The following is a 19,746-nucleotide window of genomic DNA, read 5'->3' as shown; positions in this document are numbered from 1 at the left end:
AGACGGTCAGGGAGAGGTGGGATGAAGTATAGCTTTGCAAGTAAATATTTCCAATCTGTGCACAAAGTTTCACGAAAGCTTCTTTAAAGAAATAAAACACCCAGAGTTCAATTAACCCCACGGAAGTATGAATCAGAGACCTTCCAGGGCCCAGCATGGCGCCTTAGCCATAGTGGGCTCTCGTGAAATATCCGTTGAATGAATCAATGTATGTACGTTTTGTATAACGAGTAAATATTAATATACTAATGCTTTATAGGGGAAGAAAGAGAAATTCTGCATTATCTAACTACAGTGCCAGATGAGCTTGTCTGAAATTACAGATAAGCATATGCCGAGAACATTTTCTTACATCTTTTTGCTAAAACCTCATCATTACTGTTGACACCCACTCCCCAGCCAGACCAGCACGTGCAATCAGTTTCAGAGTCTAATAAAAACCTCCGTAGATGATGCTCCCTCCTTCCAACTCCACCAGGCCGCGACCTCCCTCCTTAGCAAGAGGACTCACCTCCCAACACAGCTCCCCTCCCTCCTGCGCATGTGCTTCTCCACGGCTCTGTGCGGTCCGGGGTCCCTAAAGCAAAACGCTTCATGGGTTGCCCACTACCTACCACGCTCTTCACCCACAGGATGAGACTGAGATCGCCCTTGACCGTCTACACACGACATCTGACAGGCCAGACTGGGTCGTCCGCTCTCCTCAAGAATACGCCCTATTCCCTGCTGCGTCAAACTGTTTGCCTGTGCTGATCATCCCACGTGTGATGTCTTCTCCTCCTGTCTCAGGATGTCAAAACCCGACTTGGCCCCCAGGCTTTCATTAGGTGCATCTCCCTGAGGACCTCTTTAATGAAACAGGCTCCTGATCCTCAGATGCTGCCTTCTTTAAATCTGCAAGGACCTGGATTACACATCCCCTACGGCACTTATGTTATCTGAGTATTTGCCTCACAGGCCTAATGTTTGTTGATTCTAATATTTAAGTTGAACTTTGTGAAACTGCCGTTTTTGAAGGCCAATAAATGGCTAAAAATTAGAGACTTCATATGGTTCAACCTAATATCCAGCTGCTTTTTCATACAACAGATAACATACTTCAAATTAAAATAAAAATGATATGCATGCCCTGATTCGCCCCTGAAAACTCAGTCAATTTATCTAACAAACCATTTTGGATTTTTGCTCTTAGGACACAATCGGTGGCCATCTTTTTTTTTTTTTTTTTTTTTTTTTTTTTGCTGTACGCGGGCCTCTCACTGTTGTGGCCTCTCCCGTTGCGGAGCACAGGCTCCGGACGCACAGGCCCAGCGGCCATGGCTCACAGGCCCAGCCGCTCCGCGGCATATGGGATCCTCCCAGACCGGGGCACGAACCCGTATCCCCTGCATCGGCAGGCGGACTCTCAACCACTGCGCCACCAGGGAGGCCCGGTGGCCATCTTAAGTCAAGGAACAAACAATAGGGAGGAGATAGCAACGGGGTAGACGGCAGGCACTCCATCTGCTTATTGGGTCAGGGAAGGCAGCCCTGGGGAAGTCACATCCACAGTAAGAAAGGACAGATGAGACCAAGTTAGCTAGACAATAGACAGGGATCGGGAGACATCATCCAAATAGGGAAGAAACAAACCCCACAAAAACCTAGAGCTGGTGTCAGAACTCATTATGCAGTAAGTCTAACCGCTTTTAGAACCCGCTGGGTTTCCACCATGCCGCATACTACTCACCCTGAGTGCATCCATGATGTCAGGCTGCTCCAAGAGCTTGGGGAAGGTGGCCAGCACTGGATTACTGATTAAATCTGAAATACAAAAGAATAAAAAGGATTTTATATAAACTTCAGCCAATGTATTTTATAGCAACAGACATAAAAACATTCATTCAGATTGAAATTACTGTGCCACGTGATCTGTTGATAACACATCCTACCCACTTGACCCTCTCGGAGGGCTGGAAGCTGCCCCCTCAGCCTCCATCCGCCCCTATATCCACACCCCGGGGAAGTCTGAAATGAGTCTGGTACCAAGGAGATAAAGCTTTCAGGTGGGAGTAAAGTGGCTCTGAACAGAGTAAGACGAGAACATTTTGTTCTTCTTTCTATGTTTTTTTTTCAACCTCTCTTTCCTCCTCACGACTGAAGTGTGGTGTGGTAAGAGAAACCTTCCAATTAGGAGGCTCCCGCACTCTCAGGAGGCTGAGTGGGAACCAGGGGGCACCAAGGGAAAGGAGGTGGAGGGCGGGCAGCTCCTGCCCAGCCTGGGGCCAACGGATGGTGCTGGATGACAGCGGGAGGAATGAGGAGTTGGGGATTCTGACCACGTGCCTAAATACTGTGCAGGAGAATACTGATATTTCACAATCAATAATGGCACGTGGAGGGCTGTGCAGAGAGGCCCACCAGGAAGGACACTTCAGAAACGGCAAGGGCAGTGACTTCTATAATCTTGTGTCCTCAGTAGAGAAAAATCCTCTCTCTAGGTCTTACTAAGTTTATTCTGATGCGCAGATTCAAATGAAGCCAACAATTCTGAGTAGGCTTCTCCCTACCTACGGGAAAACTAATAAGCCTTCTCCTCTTTAAGGAGTCAGGTCGTTCGTGAAGTTTTTCTAGAGTCATTGAAACGAATTCAGAGGCAAGTGATGACTAAAAGGCTTAAACTGTCCTTCCTTTAGAATTACAATTATTCCTTGAGAAATGTTGGTGCTTCTCTGACTCTAGGTAGTTCCATTTCTATCTACCTATCCAGGTGGTGTGTGCCTGGGAGGGGACTCGTGTCTAACCATGAACTCCACTTGTCCACGAGAGCCGAGTCACCATGGGGCTCTCTCTCCCTCTCACTCGATTCCAGCCACACTGGCCAGCCTTCAATTTCAATCCTTCCAGTGCACTCAGGTTTTCTTGCCTTGGGTCTTCAGACATGCTGGTCCCTCTATCCAGAAAGGATCCGCCCCCACCCATCTCCCCTGTATGTCTAACTCCTCTCTCAGGTCTTATCTTAAATATTCCTTGGGCTTCCCTGGTGGCGCAGTGGTTGAGAGTCCGCCTGCCGGTGCAGGGGACACGGGTTTGTGCCCCGGTCCAGGAAGATCCCACATGCCGCGGAGCGGCTGGGCCCGTGAGCCATGGCCGCTGAGCCTGCGTGTCCGGAGCCTGTGCTCCGCAATGGGAGAGGCCACAACAGTGAGGGGCCTGCGTACCGCAAAAAAAAAAAAAATTCCTTGCCCAGAGAAGCCTTCCCTCATCCTATGAATTAATTCAGGTCTTCCTAGGGTATGCTCTTGTTGTGTATTTCCCTTCAGAACACTTGAGGTTGAAAAGGATTATTCATATAATTTTGGGTTTGAAGTCTGTTGCTCCACGAGAGTAGGGATGATGGTGCCTGTCTCATTCATCACTGGGTCCTGGCACAACGCCTGGCATATACTAGGCACTCAATAAAGAATATCCAATAAAATTCAACTTTCTCTGGAGGTAATTCTTACAACACATGCATATCTCTGTGCAAGTTCAATCATGTGTGACAGCTCACTGATTTTTTAAAATTACTTTTTAACATTTTACTTGGAAAAAGTTTCAAGCTGACAAAAAAGTTGCAAGAATAAAAATAGAACCCCTGAACACCGCTTACCTGGATTCACCAATTTTATTGATTTTTAAACTTCTTGCATTAAGAACCAGTTATTTTGGGTAATTTTGGTCACTTTCCAAAAAGATGATATACATATCAAACACGTAGTAAAAACATTATTAAAGACATTAAAGGAAAATATGATTATATCTGAAATTTAGGATCTCAAGTCCCCAGAATCTGAATGGTAAAAAGTGTATATTGTAAAGAGCGGAACACGTACGGAGCTCACACAGGATGCACACTGAGCACAATGCTTTGCATCTGAAGTAAGTGATTGACACTGATGCTATTCTAAATATTTTACTCCAAATGTCACCTTCAGAAGCAGAAGATAAAGGCTGGCAGAGGTTACATTTACTCAAAGCATGATGCACTGTTGTACGTAAGGAAACTGCAAAGACTTCTCACCAGCACTGTGCATGCTCATCCTGTCTTTCAGGAGCACGTCTCCAAGAATCTGGCGATAAAATATCAACAAATGAACGGAGCACATACTTCCAATTAATGTTTCCGGCAGTAGACTATTAAAGAAGAAAAAAAATGTATTCATTAAGCAATCCCCTATGATCCAACCTATGGTGTTTTTAAAATGTATACTTATTACTCAAATGAAGAGTTTCAAGTTTTGCTTCATTGAAAAAAATGTTTAATAATTTTGAGGAAAACTTCCACTATAAGTTGACTACGTTAAACTTCAGAAAACTTTTATTTTTACGTGTGTACTTTCAAGTTGCAACTCTGGGTTACCATTCCTGTGTTTCCATGTTCGCATATACACCCATCTTAAATGTCGAATAAAAAATAAAAGTCATCAATTATGTGTTTTAGAAAGAACGGGACTAGTCAGCTACAAGTTTTAACAAAGCCATGTTGCCACCCCACCTGACATGATGAATGCAGAGGAAACGAGTTCAGACTGTTCCCGGTGCTGGGTGGAACACAGCAGGGTGTGGCAGATCAGACTGAATTCTGACTTTGCTATGCTACCTCCTAGCTATGTGATTTTGGGTTAATTATTTATTCTCCTTGTGTTTTGGTTTCTTCATTTGTAGAACACAGATAGTCATAGCTGCATCTCAGGTTACTAAAAGGATTAAAATGAGGTAAATGTGGAATGCTTAATGCAATGCCTGGTACATACTGTAGTAAGGTCTCAAGGACAAGAAAATTTCAATATTGAAGTTACACTGATATCAGTTTAAAATAGACTGTAAGAATTTTAGGATGTTGTATGTAATCCTCATGGTAACCACAAAAAAATGTATAGAATATACACAAAAGGAAATCAAAATGTATCATTACAAAAAAAATCAATTAAAAACAAAGGAAGGCAGTAAGGGAGGAAAGGAGGGACAAAAAAAACCTTAAAACATATAGAAAACAAATAACAAAACGGCAATTAAGTCCTTCCCCATTAGTAATTATTTTCAATGTAAATGGATTAAACTCCCCAACCCAAAGACATAGATTGGCAGAATGGATTAAAAAAACAGGATCCAACTATATTGTGTCTACAAGAGACCCACTCTAGATCTAAGGACATTCATAGGTTGAAAATGAAAGGATAGTTAAAGATATTCCATGCAAATAGTAAACAAAAGAGAGCAGGGATAGCTATACTAACATCAGACAAAACACATCTTAAGCCAAAAAGCTGTTACAATGAAAGATATTATATAATGATAAAAGGGTCAGTTCATCAAGAAGATATAACAATTATAAACATATACAACAAACATCAGAGCTCCTAAATATAGGAAGTAAACAGTGACAAAAGTGAAGAGAGAAATAGATCTACAATCATAGCAGGGGACTTCAATACCCCACTTTCAATAAGGGATAGAACAACCAGACAGAAGATCAATAAGGAAAGAGAACTTGAACAACACTGCAGACCAACTGTAACTGACCGACATATACAGAACACTCTGCCCAATAGCAGAATATACATTTTTCTCAAGTGCACACGGGACATTCTCCAGGACATTCTCCTAACATATGTGGTCATATATTAGGCCACAAAACAAGCCTTAACAATTTAAAAGACAAATTATACAAAGTATATTTTCTTTTTTCCAAAGTATATTTTCTGATCACAATGGAATGAAACTAGGAATCAATAGCAGAAGGAAAATTGGAAAATTCACAAATATGTGGATATCAAACAACATACTTTTAAGCAACCAATGGCTCAAAGAAGAAATCACATGGGAAATCAGAAAATATCTTGAGACAAATAAAATGAAAATACAACACACCAAAACTTATGGGATGCAGTGACAGCAGGGTTAAGAGGGAAAATTTATAGCTACAAACACTTACATTAAAAAAGAAGAAAGATTTCAAATCACCAACCTACCTTTACACCTTAAGAAACTTGAAAAGGAAAACAAATGAAACCCAAAGGAAGCAGAAGAAAGGAAATAATAAAGATTAGAGCAGAAATGAACAAAGTAGAGAATAGAAAACAACAGAGAAAAATCAATGAAAGCAGAGCTGGTTCTTTGAAAAGACAAATAAAATTGACAAACCTTTAGCTAGGTTGACTAAGAAAAAAAGAGAGAGACTCAAGTTACTAAAATCAGAAATGAAAGGAGACATTATTACTGATTTTACAAAAATTACAAAGGATTATAAAAGAGTACTATGAATAACTGTATGCCAACAAATTAGATAATCTAGATAAAACAAACTCCTAGAAACACACAACCTACCAAGACTAAATAATGAATAAATACAAAATCTGAACAGACTTATAACTAGAAAGGAGATTGAATAGTAATCAAAAGCCTCCTAACAAAGAAAACCTCAGGACCAGACGGCTTCACTGGTGAATTCTACCAAACATTTAAAGAAGAATTAATACCAATCCCTTTCAAACTCTTCTGAAATGAAAGAAATACTTCCAAACTCATTCTGTGAAGCCAGCATTATCCTGATACCAAAGCCAGACAAAGACACAACAAAAAAACTACTGACCAATATCCCTGATGAATACTGATGCAAAAAATCCTCAACAAAATACTAGCAAACATAATTCAACAGCATATTAAGTTTTATACACTATGACCAAGTAGGATTTATTCTTACAAGGCGAGGATGGTTCAAAATAAGAAAATCAATCGATGTAATACACTAGATTAACAGAATCAAGGGAAAAAAAACACGTGATTTTCTTAGCTGATGCTGAAAGCATCTGACAAAATGCAACATATTTTCATAATAAAAACACCCAACAAACTAGGAATAGAAGGAAACTACCTCAACATAATAATGGCCATATGTGAAAATTCCATAGCTAACCTCATACTCAATGGAGAAAGACTGGAGGCTTTCCCTCCAAGATCAAGATCAAGATCAAGACAAGGATGCTTGTTTTCACCACTTTTATTCAACATATTACTGGAAGCCCTAGCCAGAGCAGTCAGGCAAGAAAAATGAATAAAAAGCATCTAAGTTAGAAAAAAAAGAAGTAAAATTATCTCTGTTCACACACAACGTGATTTCATATGTAGAAGATCCTAAAGATCACACACACACACACACACAAAACTGTTAGAACTAATAAATGCAGCAAAGTTGCAGGATATAAAATCAACATACACAAATCAGTCATGTTTCTATATACTAACAATGAACAATTTGAAAAGGAAATTAAAACTTTAATTTCATTTAATAGCATATCTAATAGCATTGAAAGAATGAAAATACTTGGGAATAAAAAAATAGAAATAAAATTTCAATATTGAGATTTCAAAATATAATCCGGAAATACAACAAGTGAGTGCTTTAAAACCTGACACCTGGTACACACTAAATACTTACTGGGAATATTGAGCACCAGAGTTAACCTTAGCAGATACTCAAGAAAATGTCTTGAATCATTCTAAACACACATTTTCTGTGTTCTTTTTAGAAATACATGAACTCTGTCACTAAGCATGAAGAAGGACCATATAGGATATCTCGAAAACCTTGCAAACAATGTCCTCTACCAAGAGGAAGATGTCTTTGGGCTAAGGGAAACCACCTAAAGTTAAAAGACACTTTAACTTCAGAAAATAATCCTTCCTTCTAACTTCTAGGATGAGAATTTTAGAAGGGAAAATTAATCACAGAGGTAACATCCAGGCTTCCAGCCTGCTGAAAGAGAACAGAAGGAACGTGACCCCGGGGATGGTGCAGGAGCAATGGGTCCCTATGACTAGTTTCACGGAATTTAGATACGTATCCTTGACCACTCCCTAACCCTTGCATTTCTAGAAGTGCCCCAAAACACAAGATAGATTCTCTTACCACACTTATGTTCATATAGAGCATTTCATACACAGAGCCAGAAGCCATCCTTTTCCAGCCCTGCTAAAATTCTGATCGTGTATATACCTGACCTAGATTTCAGGTTGGCTGCAGGGGAACATTTAAGCTGCCTTGATGCCACCACATGCCTTCTCGGTGTTCATGCTGTGATTCCCAAGGGTTGTTCTACACCCCGCCCTCTGGTCTATGGCTCATGTGGGCAGTGTTTCAGCAGCTTGCCCAAACTCATGTCTCATGCTGATAAGCAGACATTAATTTTCCGAGGGGAAGGGGTGGAACCTTCCTTCCATTCTCTCCTCCCCTTCTCTCCCAGACTGGCCTGCTCTGTCTGGCAGGCATCGCGGCCAGCCTGCAGTAGAGGCCTTCAGCGCCCCCAGTGCAGGCGCTCCTTTCCTTCTGGCACCTCCCCTAACATGAAGCAATGCTGCTGGCTCTTTATCAGAGCTTCCTTTAGGGAAATCCTTTGATTTTCCCAAATCCAAGGTGACCAGGAAGCTCTGAGCTGAAGAAGTAAAGATATACTTCTTTCTGACCTCACAGACAGACCAACAGAAGGGCAATAAACATGATACTGGCCCCCCTGCAAGCAACACTATTATTTCATTTACTTTTAGCAATAATACAATGGAAGTAAAAGAGAAAAAAAGATGGCATACGTCAAAAAGGCAAAGGAAAATAAACAAATTTGTAGCAGATTTATATACAGGCATGTAGCCTACTGCCACAGACCAGTATGTCTCGGTATTCAGAACCCGTGCTCTGGGAGTCTGGGTCTAAATTCAGGGCTTTCCCTCATCAGAGGCTTAAAAGCATGCATTTGGCCAAATCACACCAAGTTAAACCCCATCAAAAAAACAGCTCCAAAATCAGAAAGGCAAGTCCTGGTGAAACAGGAGGATCTATTTGCTCCTCTTCCGTCTCAGCTGAGGGTCAACATGATCAGAGTTGTCTCTGTAAAAGGAGACCCAGGGACAGGATTCTGGTGCTGTTTCTTTGGTCAAGGAGATGAGTCCACGTTGATTCATCGGATTTTCACAGGGCTCCTGACAGCCAAAGGAGACACACACGGAAGACTGCTGGCTAGTGAGAGGGCAGGATGAAGCCAACCAGCAAGGATACTGGGGAAACTGGGCACTAATGCAGATTATAACTGGGCTTCCCACCCTTGGCCCTGCCCACAGTTTTGTAGGTCCCTTGGCATAACAAAAAGAGCCCCTGTCCTTTCTCCTTCAAGCAGAGAACTCTGGCTAAACAAAGATGAAGGGTTTATTTTTTTATTTTTATTTTTATTTTTTTAACATCTTTATTGGAGTATAATTGCTTTACAATGGTGTGTTAGTTTCTGCTTTATAACAAAGTGAATCAGTTATACATGTACATAAGATGAAGGGTATTTTTGTTTGTTTTGTTTTTTCTTTTGCGGCACGTAGGATCCTAGTTCCCCAACCAGGGATGGAACTCGTGCCCCCTGCAGTTGAAGCGTGGGGTCTTAACCACTGGACCACCAGGGAAATCCCCAAAGATGAAGTTCCTAAGCAAGGGAGAGTGGGGACAGAGGCGGGACGGGCTTTTGGAGGAGAGAAGGAGGAGGGCTGTTGGTAGCATCATCCGCCTTCTTTCTCCACTCGCTGCGGGTGGCAGGTCAGGGAGAGACTGAGAAGGGTCAGCCCCGCCTCAGGCTCCACCTCCAGGGTGCACAGGCCTGATCCCAGCCTCTCATCCTGGACCCACAGCACAGCCCTCGCACCCCAGCCCATGGCCCGGCAGTAGGGCCCAAGGCCTCTGGCTTCACCATGCCCATGGTCTGCCTCTGGGAGAGCCTGCCCGAGGCCGGCGGGCCCTGCGGCCCACGCTTGACACTACCAGGAGAGCAGAGAGCATTTCTGAATCAGGCAAAGTGGAGCGGCGATTTCAAGACGGTGCTCAGGGCTCTGGGCGGAGACAGGAGCGCACACCAAGATGAGGTGGGGGAGGCCAGGGACCGCAGAAGGCAGAGCAGAGCTCCCGACCTCTTTTACACCAGCAGGAAGAGCTCTACTTGGAAATTATTTCACAAACATTTTTCGTGTGCCTACTGTATGCTGTAACCAACGAGGGCTCAGTTCCTGAGGTCAGGGGATGAGGACCTGGGACCCTTCTTTGAGAACCCAGCACACAGAAGAATGTTCATTGCTTTGGGAGAATGGGCCCGCCCATCTGACCGCCGCACACCCAAGTCAGATTTGATCTCTAGATTGTAAGTAAAGCGTATCTGCAAACTGATATTTGGGGCCAAAGAAACAGTATTAAGAGCTGTACTTGACAGACATGCTTGGGAGTGCTTCGGACTCTTGAAAGCTTATCAACAAGAGGGGTAGCGGGAGGCTGAAGAAGTAGGAAGAATGGGGCCAAACAGGATTCTGGCTTTTCTTCTACAAAGACCGCTACTGTGCTTCTTTTATTAATCTTGAAAAATAAAAACTGTCCAAGGAAAGATTGGCCAAAAAAAGGGAATTTATAGGCTCTATGAACATCCAGGAAAAAAAAGAGCCAAGAGAATGAATACTACCCATGAACACATAATTAATGGTTATTGAAAGATTTAACTGTTAACACTATAATTATGATACACATTTCAGTACTAGAGATAAGAACAAGGGATATTTAAACTGGGAGCATGATCTAGAATGAGAAAAGCAACCATTCACAGAGGTGGGCCAAGGTTCCCTGCTTCCTAATAATCCGCGAGCAGAGAGCAGGTCACTGGGGACCAGTCAACTGCATCAGTCTCTGTTCCCAAGCCAGGCTCTTCTCTCTGCCCCTCCTGTCCACTGTGTACTCTCCACATCTCCACGTCATCAAATGGCACCTCTTCCAAACCTTCAAAGCTTATTTATTTTTCTTTTTTCAAAACTTATTTTGAATCCCCCGATCCTACCAGCTACATAGCACATCCTCATTTGAACAAATCTGATGACAATACCAGCCACTGGTCATTATATTTACATTTATCTAGACATGATAATAATAATAGTAATAGCTATAGCTGTTTATAATATAGCTATTACTATATAATAGTAATAATTATAGCTGGTACTTATTGTGTGTTACTGTGTGCCATGTACTAGCTAAGTGTTTTATGTATTTTCTTTTCCTTAAACTGCTTTAGAGCTTGATGGGGTTAATATTATTATTATGCCCATTTTAAAGACGTAGACCTTGAGACCCTGAGAAAGACGGTAAACGACTAGTCCAGGAGGTTACTGAGTTAGAAATGGATTGACCTGGGATTCTACCAGTGCAAAGTCTCCCTGAAGAAAATGCAAATTAAAACCACCAACAGCTACCACTAATCATTTATTAAAATGGGCAAGGACTTCCCTGGTGGCACAGTGGTTAAGAATCTGCCTGCCCATGCAGGGGACACAGGTTTGATCCCTGGTCCAGGAAGATTCCACATGCTGTGAAGCAACTAAGCCTGTGCGCCACAACTACTGAACCTGTGCTCTAGAGCCCGCAACCCACAACTACTGAGCCCAAGTGCTACAACTACTGAAGCCCATGCGCCTAGAGCCCGTGCTACGCAACAAGAGAAGCCACCGCAAGGAGAAGCCCGTGCACCACAACCAAGAGTAGCCCCCGCTTGCCGCAACTAGAGAAAGCCCGCGCGCAGCAACGAAGACCCAATGCAGCCAAAAATCAATCAGTCAATCAATCAATCAATCAATCAATCAAATGGGCAAAACAGAAAAAAATTGATCATATCAAATGTTGTCAAGAATACGGAATAATTGGAACTCTCATATGCTGCTGGAGAGAGTGTAAAATGGCCTAGTCATATTGGAAAACAGTTTGGCAGTTTCTTATAAAGTTAAACAAACACCAGATGATCCAGTAATCCCACTCCTAAGTAGTTATACCCACGAGAAAGGAAGACATGCCCCCACACACAAAAAAACTCTTACGCAAATATATAGAGCAGCTTTATTCATAATTGCCCAAATCCAGAAACAACCCAAGTATCTATCAACTAGTGAATAAATAAACACACTATGGTATATCCACCAAATGGAATACTAGTTAGAACAAGGAGGGAAAAACCACTAGTATGTGCAGCAGCATGGGTGTATGTCAACTGCGTTACACTGAATGAAAGAAGCCAGACTCAGAAGGCTATGTATTGTGTGAGTCCATTGGTAGGACATTCTGGAAAAGGCAAAACCGTTGGGAAAGAAGACAGGGGAGCAGTAGCCTGAGGCCAGAGCTGGAGAGCTGATTACAAAGGGGCATCAGTTCACTGTTTATAGTGATGGGAATACTCTCTATCTTGACTGTGTGGTAGCTATACGACTGTATGTACTTGTCAAAACGCAAAGAACGTAAACTAAAAAGGGCAAATTTTACTGCGTGTAAATTATACCTCAACCAACTTGACATTAAAAAAAGTTCCCCAAAGTTCCCTAAGGGTAGGACTGTGGATAATATGTCCCGTTGACTCAAAGGTTTCTATACTATTTCTGACCGTATCTATCATTTGTGCTAACTGGTAAACAGAAGAATAAGCTAATCTGAAATGTATTATTATTCCATTTCCCTACTGATCCTTGGCAGAAGAATTAGTGATGAAGAAAAATAACTAACAAAAGGTGACCAAGCATGTGGAGAAGCCAGAAGCAGAGATGGTCCACAAACGCTGAATGGGCCCAAGTTCACTGGACAGGTTAACAGCAGGTACCAACCTTAGCATGTTCCTTGATCTTCTGTTCAAAGATCTCAGTTTTACTAGAAGCTGAGGCTGCCTTCTCACTGTCATCATCTGATGGAAAACACTACCATGTGCTTTAAAAAAATAAAAAATACATCTCAAAACTTTAAGTGCTTAGGCAGTGAATAGAATAAAATAGAGTATTTTATATACTTTTTTATATATAAAAATAAGACAAAGTTTTTTTCAGCACCAGTGGGGCTGAATTGTATGAGAGGCAGGAGTCGCCCATAGGCCCTAAATGGACTGATGAAGTGTGATGTGCCCTAAGGACCTTCAGAATGTACCCAACCGGCCCACCCCTGGAGCTGCCACTCCATCAGATACCGCGACCGCGTCACTGCTGCCCGATGACAAACAAAAAGGGAGTTTAAAGAGCACGTCTGACTCCAGGTGGAACCAGCTGCATCCCAGATCCCAGCTCCTTCCTGTTCCAAGAAGGTGGGACTGGTATTGCTGGGGCAGCGCAGTGCTGTGTGTCCTAAATCACGGAACAAGGAGGGGGATGTCTGAGCAGCAAGAGGGGAGTTTCAAACCCATCAGGCTCTGAGCTCCAAGAGGCAAGGGCCCTATCTGCCTTACTCGCCATGTTCCCTTTATCTAGCACAGTGCCTGGTCAATGAACACATTAAAAGATGCTCAGTATTTTTGGAGGGCAACCTGGTATGTATACCACAATTTCAAATGTCTACACCCTTTGACCTAGCAATAGGCAATCACTGCATTGGCCCATTCTATCAATTCTGTGGCCCAGTGTTCAAGGAAAAGGAACCAGTACACGGTCCTCATGCATCCTAATTTCCTACATTACAGTCTCAAATATGCTACCAAGAAAATAAGCACTTAGATAAAAATGATTAAGATTTTAACATCAAACGACATATTTTAAAAAATGTGAATTCACGTAAAAAGTGTTACGCTTATTATACTATAGGTATCTTCTCTGGTGCATCTTCTGCTTGTTTCATCTTTAAGGAAAGGAAAGAAAGCAACACAGAAGAGTGGTACCTCTTCTGGATACTGAAGGGTCCACTTCAACACCTTTTTCATAAGGGGTGCCTCCATTCAAGAAGAGTTCATAAGTTCTACAAAAGAAAAATATACCATGATGGATACATGTTATGGACATTGAGAAACAGGAGAGTCAGCAGTGGAACATTTTTTAGCACAGATGCATTCACAGACATTTTGTTTATGCCTCATTGGTAAATGAGAATGAAAGTTGTTGATACCTCCATGGGGTTATCATCTCAGTAAATAAAGTCTCTTAACTATGAACCACAGAAAATACATTTTTCTACATAAAAATGAGAAAGATTAATTGATGTCATTAAGGTCTTTTGACTTTAATGACTCGTGTTATTTAAATGCATTTTCCAAATGTTTCAAGTCATCATTGGAAATAAAGCTATTATGAATTCATACTATGTTTAAAATATAAAAGTAACATGTAGATTGTTGTAAAAAGTTCAAATGGCATAGAAATGATAAACAAAAAATGAAAAATCCCTCCCCCCTTCTTTCCCCCCTAGTTTGGGAGCCCCTTGTCCTATCTGTTTCAATACAAATGGAAACAAACACATACATTTAACCAGTAAATCTCAAACTGACACACGTTTAAAGCTGCGTACTCCGTAAGTGTGGAAGCAGAAGGTAAGAGGCCTCCTTAATCCTGTGGCACCACCTCCCCAGTTCTGCTCCCCAGAGACAACCTCCGGGAACAGTTTACACCCACGCACACACACCCAGCTCTTCGTGAACAGAAGTGGAGTCGGCACACACACGATTCTGCAACTTGCCGTTTTCATATAATAATATACATTGGAGATGTTTCTGTATCAATACGTAGGCCTCCACCTCATTTAAAAAAATAGCTATGACTTCACTTTAAGAAGGATAGGATAAACACTTTTCCCTCCCACTAAGCACAGCGAGAAACCCTGAACAGTATTAAAGACAAAAAACAAAAGCAGAAAAACAAAAAAACCCCACAAGAAGCCTGGGCCTCTACATCTACAGGCAGTGGCTGGGGAGGTTGGGTGTGATAGAGTGCCCCTCCCCCTCCCACTGGGGTAACATCAGAGGAGGGCTTTTACCTCTGTTCAGTGGTAAGGAGGTCACGCTCACCCCTGTGGTATCAGTAAAGATGGAAGACGGGAGCATTATCTGAATTAAACCTTTGGGCTTGGGAACTATTATGATCCCATTTTAAAGATGGGGGAAGTTGAGGCTTGCAGACAACCTACTTACAGTTACATGGACAGAGCCCAGGCTACAGCCCTGAATTTTACCATTCCAAATCTGGGATCTCAATCATCATCCTAGTGACTGCCCATCTGTATCTCTTCTGTGGGTTTCTTATCTTCCAGACTTAGATTTGTGTGTGTGCCCATTTTCAAATTTGGATTGTCCTCTTTTTAATTTTTGAAAGCTCTTTTTGTATTAGGGATAATAATCTTGTGACTGTTAGGTATATATTGCAAATGCATTACAAATATTTGTTTTTGGTCTTAAATTTGTTTACAGTGGCTGCTGCTACAATTTCCATGTACCACCTACGGAAGAAAGGCGGAGTCACGGAGGACCTGGGGACCCCAGACTCAGCTTTCTCACTCTTTGGCGAGAATGAGGCTCTATTTCAGCACTGTGAAATGTACTAATACCACAGGAAATCACTGAAAGAATATTCTCAGCAGACAACCGGTGCAAACATCTTTTAAAATACCTTTGCTACATGTGTCATTTCTTCCCCGCTAGGATGAGATCATGTGTACTGTTTTCATATACTACCTAAAAGAACATTAAAGTCAACATTAAAAGCCCTCTCCACACAAGTTACTGAAATGTAAATAATACACTCTAGAAACCTAAGGTATCTAGATTCTAAAAAAAATGAATTTCCACAAAAGTACCCGTTTGGAAGGAATATATAAGCCAACTTACTTTGCTGGAATAGGAATTCCACTGGCATCAAAAAGTTTAAGAAACACCCAGCCACAACTTAATTCTCCTCTCTCACCAGTTGACTAGAAAATAAAAAAGTGTATGAAACTTAATGTCTGCATCAGTCAAATCTATAAGCACATACCAAGTTCTTCTAAAAGGAATAAAACTAGTATTTGCCTTTAGAACTAAAAAATTCTTCACAAGAAAACAAAGGGAAACCCAGTGGAGTCCCATTTGACTTGCAGGCCAGATGGTACAGGCAGGATGTAAAATGAAAATCTCTCATTAAATTGCTCCTGAAAAACCCCTAAAGCTGATGACATGACAACTGTTACTATTGCTTCTTGAGTGACATAAATATGCTGTGGGATGATTCCAGATCGCCTCAATATACATGAGAGTGGGAGGCTCTGTCTTAGTAAGAAATGGAATGAGCCACTTAAAGCATTCAAGGGTCCTTCTGCTCAGAACTTAACCCGACTGTCAATTGTCAGAGGCATCTGGGGTTCACCTGGGGGAGCTGCTCCTGTCCTACCCACCCGCAGCAGGCGGATGAATTTGCCTTAAAGAAATGAAAGGACGGTATTACACCATTAACATAATAAAAATTGGCTCTCTGGGTTATCACGAGGCCAAGCACACATCCTACACCTATCAAGCTATTACTGGAATATGGAAATATATAATTATTACCACAGACCCACACCCACTGATTCAATAGTCTATATGATGTAAATTAATCCAAGTTTCTGGTGTTCCCTTTATAAAAATTACCCCTCTGCCAGGTCCCTTCATTAGAACCCTCATTTACAAGGTTAGGGGCACTCTGACCCTCCAGGACAGAGCTAAAGCACTGTGCTGCAAAGCCGCTGAGCATCTTTTATCACTTTCTGCAGGGTCTCATGTTTTTCCAATCTTCATTCTTTAAAAGCACTGGAGTTTGCTCAAGCTATAAATGTAAACAAGTACACTTATTTTAAACACTACTGGAAAAGTAGCATCATAAAAAAATTAGAATCACTGTCACTCTCATTCCTCAAGAGATTAAAATTCTATTACGCATAAAAACCTCGATTATTTTACTAAAGACAGACATAAGGGAAAACTTCCCCTTTGACACATTAGAAAGCTGTATCTTTCAACTGACATACATTGCGAATATAAGAAATTCCAAGTTCAAATAATATTCCAAGATCTGGAGAAGAAGAATTGGACCTGATGAAACAGTCACCATCAAGCAAGCAGGGCAAGATGCCAGTAACCTGAAATGATACCAAAAACGAAAATTACTAATAAACATGAAAAATGGTTGGAGGATAAACAATGAGGTCCTACTGTATAGCACAGGGAACTATATTCAATATCCTGTCATAAACCATAATGGAAAAGAATAGGAAAAAGAATGTATATATGTGTATAACTGAATCAGTTTGCTGTACAGCAGACGTTAACACGACATTGTAAATCAACTACACTTCCATAAAATAAATGTTTTTAAAATGGAGGGAAGGTTCAGCTCTATTCATCTATAAATAGTTTATGTCGCTGCATCATAATAAAGGTCTCTTAAAGGAAACAAAAAGCAGATGGACTGGACTCATCTATACCAATGATTTGAAATTTTAACATGTAATTTTTGTGTTGAAGAAAACTACCTTTACGTTCACTTACTCTGTGCTTAGAGCAGAGGCTAATGTGAAACAAGCACTGTACCAAGGTCTTCAGAGGTATCACAAAAATAGTTTGGTAAGATTTTTTTGGCAGGGGGCTGTGCCACGCGGCACGCGGGATCCTAGTTCCCCAACCAGGGATCGAACCCGTGCCCCTTGCAGTGGAGGTGTGGAGTCCTAACCACTGGACAACCAGGAAATTCCTTGATAAGATATTTATATTTGTAGTAACCGCCGTCCTTTGGAAACAGAACTAAAATTGCGGACTGCACCCACACTTGCTCAACTTTCCTCAGGCACGCCTTGGAAATTTTCCTTTCCTTCCCTTCTGCCCTCTCCATTCCCCCTCCCTGGACAACTACATCCCTCTTCCTTGCCTATAAAATCCTACCCATCCTTCAAAGTTTTGTTTCTCTTCTAGAAAACCTTCCCTGAGCCTAAGGACTAGAATTAATTTCACCCTCCTCTGTGCTTCCATAGCACTTGGATCCCTAGGTGCTGCCTGTGTGACATTACATTCTGCCTACGTGCCAGTTATCAACAGCACCCACTCCTTAGAGCGACTCCAAGGATTAGATGAGAAAATGCACATCACGGCCTACCTCACGCCTGGCACGTGGTCAGAGCTCCATAAATAAAGGATATTGGTGTTTTATGTGTCTTCTCTACTAACGTGTAAGCTCCCACAGTACCTAGGAAGAATGCCTCACACCTAAGGACGCTTAATTTCATTCAACAAAGCAACATACACATATTATTTATCCCTCAAAACAGTTCATCTTTATATCCAGGAAAACCTTGGAAAATTCTACCCTAACCACTTCACAGGCACAGAGACGCACTATCAGAGCTGTGAAGTACTGTGTTAAAATGGAAGCAGTAGGGGGACTTCCCTGGCGGTCCAGTGGTTAAGACTCCACCCTTCCACGGCAGAGGGCGTGGGTTCGATCCCTGGTCGGGGAACTAAGATCCCGCGCTCTGCGTGGGGCGGCCAAAACATAAAAAAAAAAAGGGAAATTAACAAAAAAAAGAGTAGAACAATTATATTGTTACAATTAAAAAAAATGTAAGCAGTAGGATGCTTAGAAGATCAAACTGGACTTGTAGGAGTCACGTGGTAGACAAGCGTGGACACACACAGCCCACAGGTGAGGTGACCGGGCCTCCTCCACATGCTGTGTCCTCTCAGTGAACCTCTATCTTGCTGTAAGATCTTCTGATGCAATAGGAGGAGGTTAATGAAGGGTTCTCAGGGGCAGTGACATAAGGGAGTTAGTTGTGGGAGGGAAGTAATGAAACTCTGGAGGTAGAAAAAAAAGTAAAGTAAATAGAACTATAGAAAGTTAATATTATTAAAAGAACATAAAGATATCTTTGTCTCCACTGGCATCTATGTGGCACTGACTCGGTGGTTTCAAGCCACTTAACCTCATTCCAGCCTTTGTTTGTCCCAGTCTTGACAGTTGCTGGGTGTAATGACCAGTTCCCTAGGCGTCACCCTTGATTTTTATCTGAAGAAAGCACAATTCTCATGGGCACAGTTGGAGACTGCATTTTTGAAAAACACATCCTATATTTTCTCTTTCTGTTTTCATTTTTCATCAGAGGGAATTTTCTAGAATTAAACCTTGTGACCCATTGAATGAGATGATTCATAGGCATTACAACTTTGGTGAGTCAGAAACATGAGTAATTGTTATCAAGGTCCTCAAAGAACATTAATCTAAGGATTCAAATCTGGCCCCATATATTCTGTGTTAAATACACATACATTATTTCAGGAATACACTTTGACAATCTTGCCTTAGAAATTAATCATATCATACTTATCAGGTAAAAAAAGAAGTTCATGTTTCATTCCAGTCTGCTTACTTCCATTCACAAGTAAGCAGATTACTTACCTGGGGAGAAAAGGTCCATGTTTTGGGTTTCTTAGGTTGCCACGTGGCCCTGACTGTATGAATGTTGCTCAGAACCTGAAATGAGATTTTCCCATTGGAATCATATCATAGAAGCTCTCTGAAACATTACCACTTCCAGGTCCCAAACACTTAACAGCTGGGCAGAGGGAGAGGGGGATATTTTATTTCTTACTTTGTGTAATTCTGTAATTCTTTTTTCTTTCTACATCAGGTATTATACATACCTAACATTTAAAATGATGAACAAAAACACAAGTGTTACAGTACTTATCACACAACGGAAGAACTGATAAATGAATTCAGACTCAGATCTTTGCACTAGTGATAAACTGTATTAAGTGAAAGACTTAATATATGAGATACATTAACCAGAAAATTCAGAGAAATGTTAGGTATGAATGACCTTTTAAGAAATATGACCCACAAGAGCCTTTTATGTGCAATTCCATGACCCAGCCATCAAGACAGACCCTGCTACCAGCTCAGATACACGGTGACAGTTTTCTTCAAGAT

General features: G+C 41.5%; 1 protein-coding gene across 8 annotated transcripts in view; it reads right to left on the bottom strand.

The window, feature by feature from the left end:
- The window catches only part of NPHP1 (nephrocystin 1), a 59,267-nt gene that overhangs the window by 3,072 nt on the left and 36,449 nt on the right, over positions 1 to 19,746 (bottom strand). For 4 of the 8 annotated variants that reach the window (XM_082642279.1, XM_082642280.1, XM_082642281.1 and 1 more), the window contains exons 12-19: positions 19,213 to 19,287; positions 16,793 to 16,903; positions 15,639 to 15,721; positions 13,704 to 13,780; positions 12,670 to 12,769; positions 4,043 to 4,155; positions 1,730 to 1,803; positions 512 to 577 (exon numbers count right to left, since the gene is read on the bottom strand). In XM_082642279.1, the coding sequence (XP_082498405.1) occupies positions 512 to 577; positions 1,730 to 1,803; positions 4,043 to 4,155; positions 12,670 to 12,769; positions 13,704 to 13,780; positions 15,639 to 15,721; positions 16,793 to 16,903; positions 19,213 to 19,287 (699 nt within the window). The remainder of the gene's footprint in view (positions 1 to 511; positions 578 to 1,729; positions 1,804 to 4,042; positions 4,156 to 12,669; positions 12,770 to 13,703; positions 13,781 to 15,638; positions 15,722 to 16,792; positions 16,904 to 19,212; positions 19,288 to 19,746) is intronic. The other 4 variants (XM_082642282.1, XM_082642283.1, XM_082642284.1 and 1 more) reach the window with 1 other exon arrangement.

The sequence above is a fragment of the Mesoplodon mirus genome (assembly GCF_964341445.2).
Source record: "Mesoplodon mirus genome assembly, chromosome: 14".
Classification (NCBI taxonomy): Eukaryota; Metazoa; Chordata; class Mammalia; order Artiodactyla; family Ziphiidae; genus Mesoplodon; species Mesoplodon mirus.
Note: the sequence above shows the minus strand (reverse complement) of the source record. Positions and strands in the feature narration are given on the sequence as shown.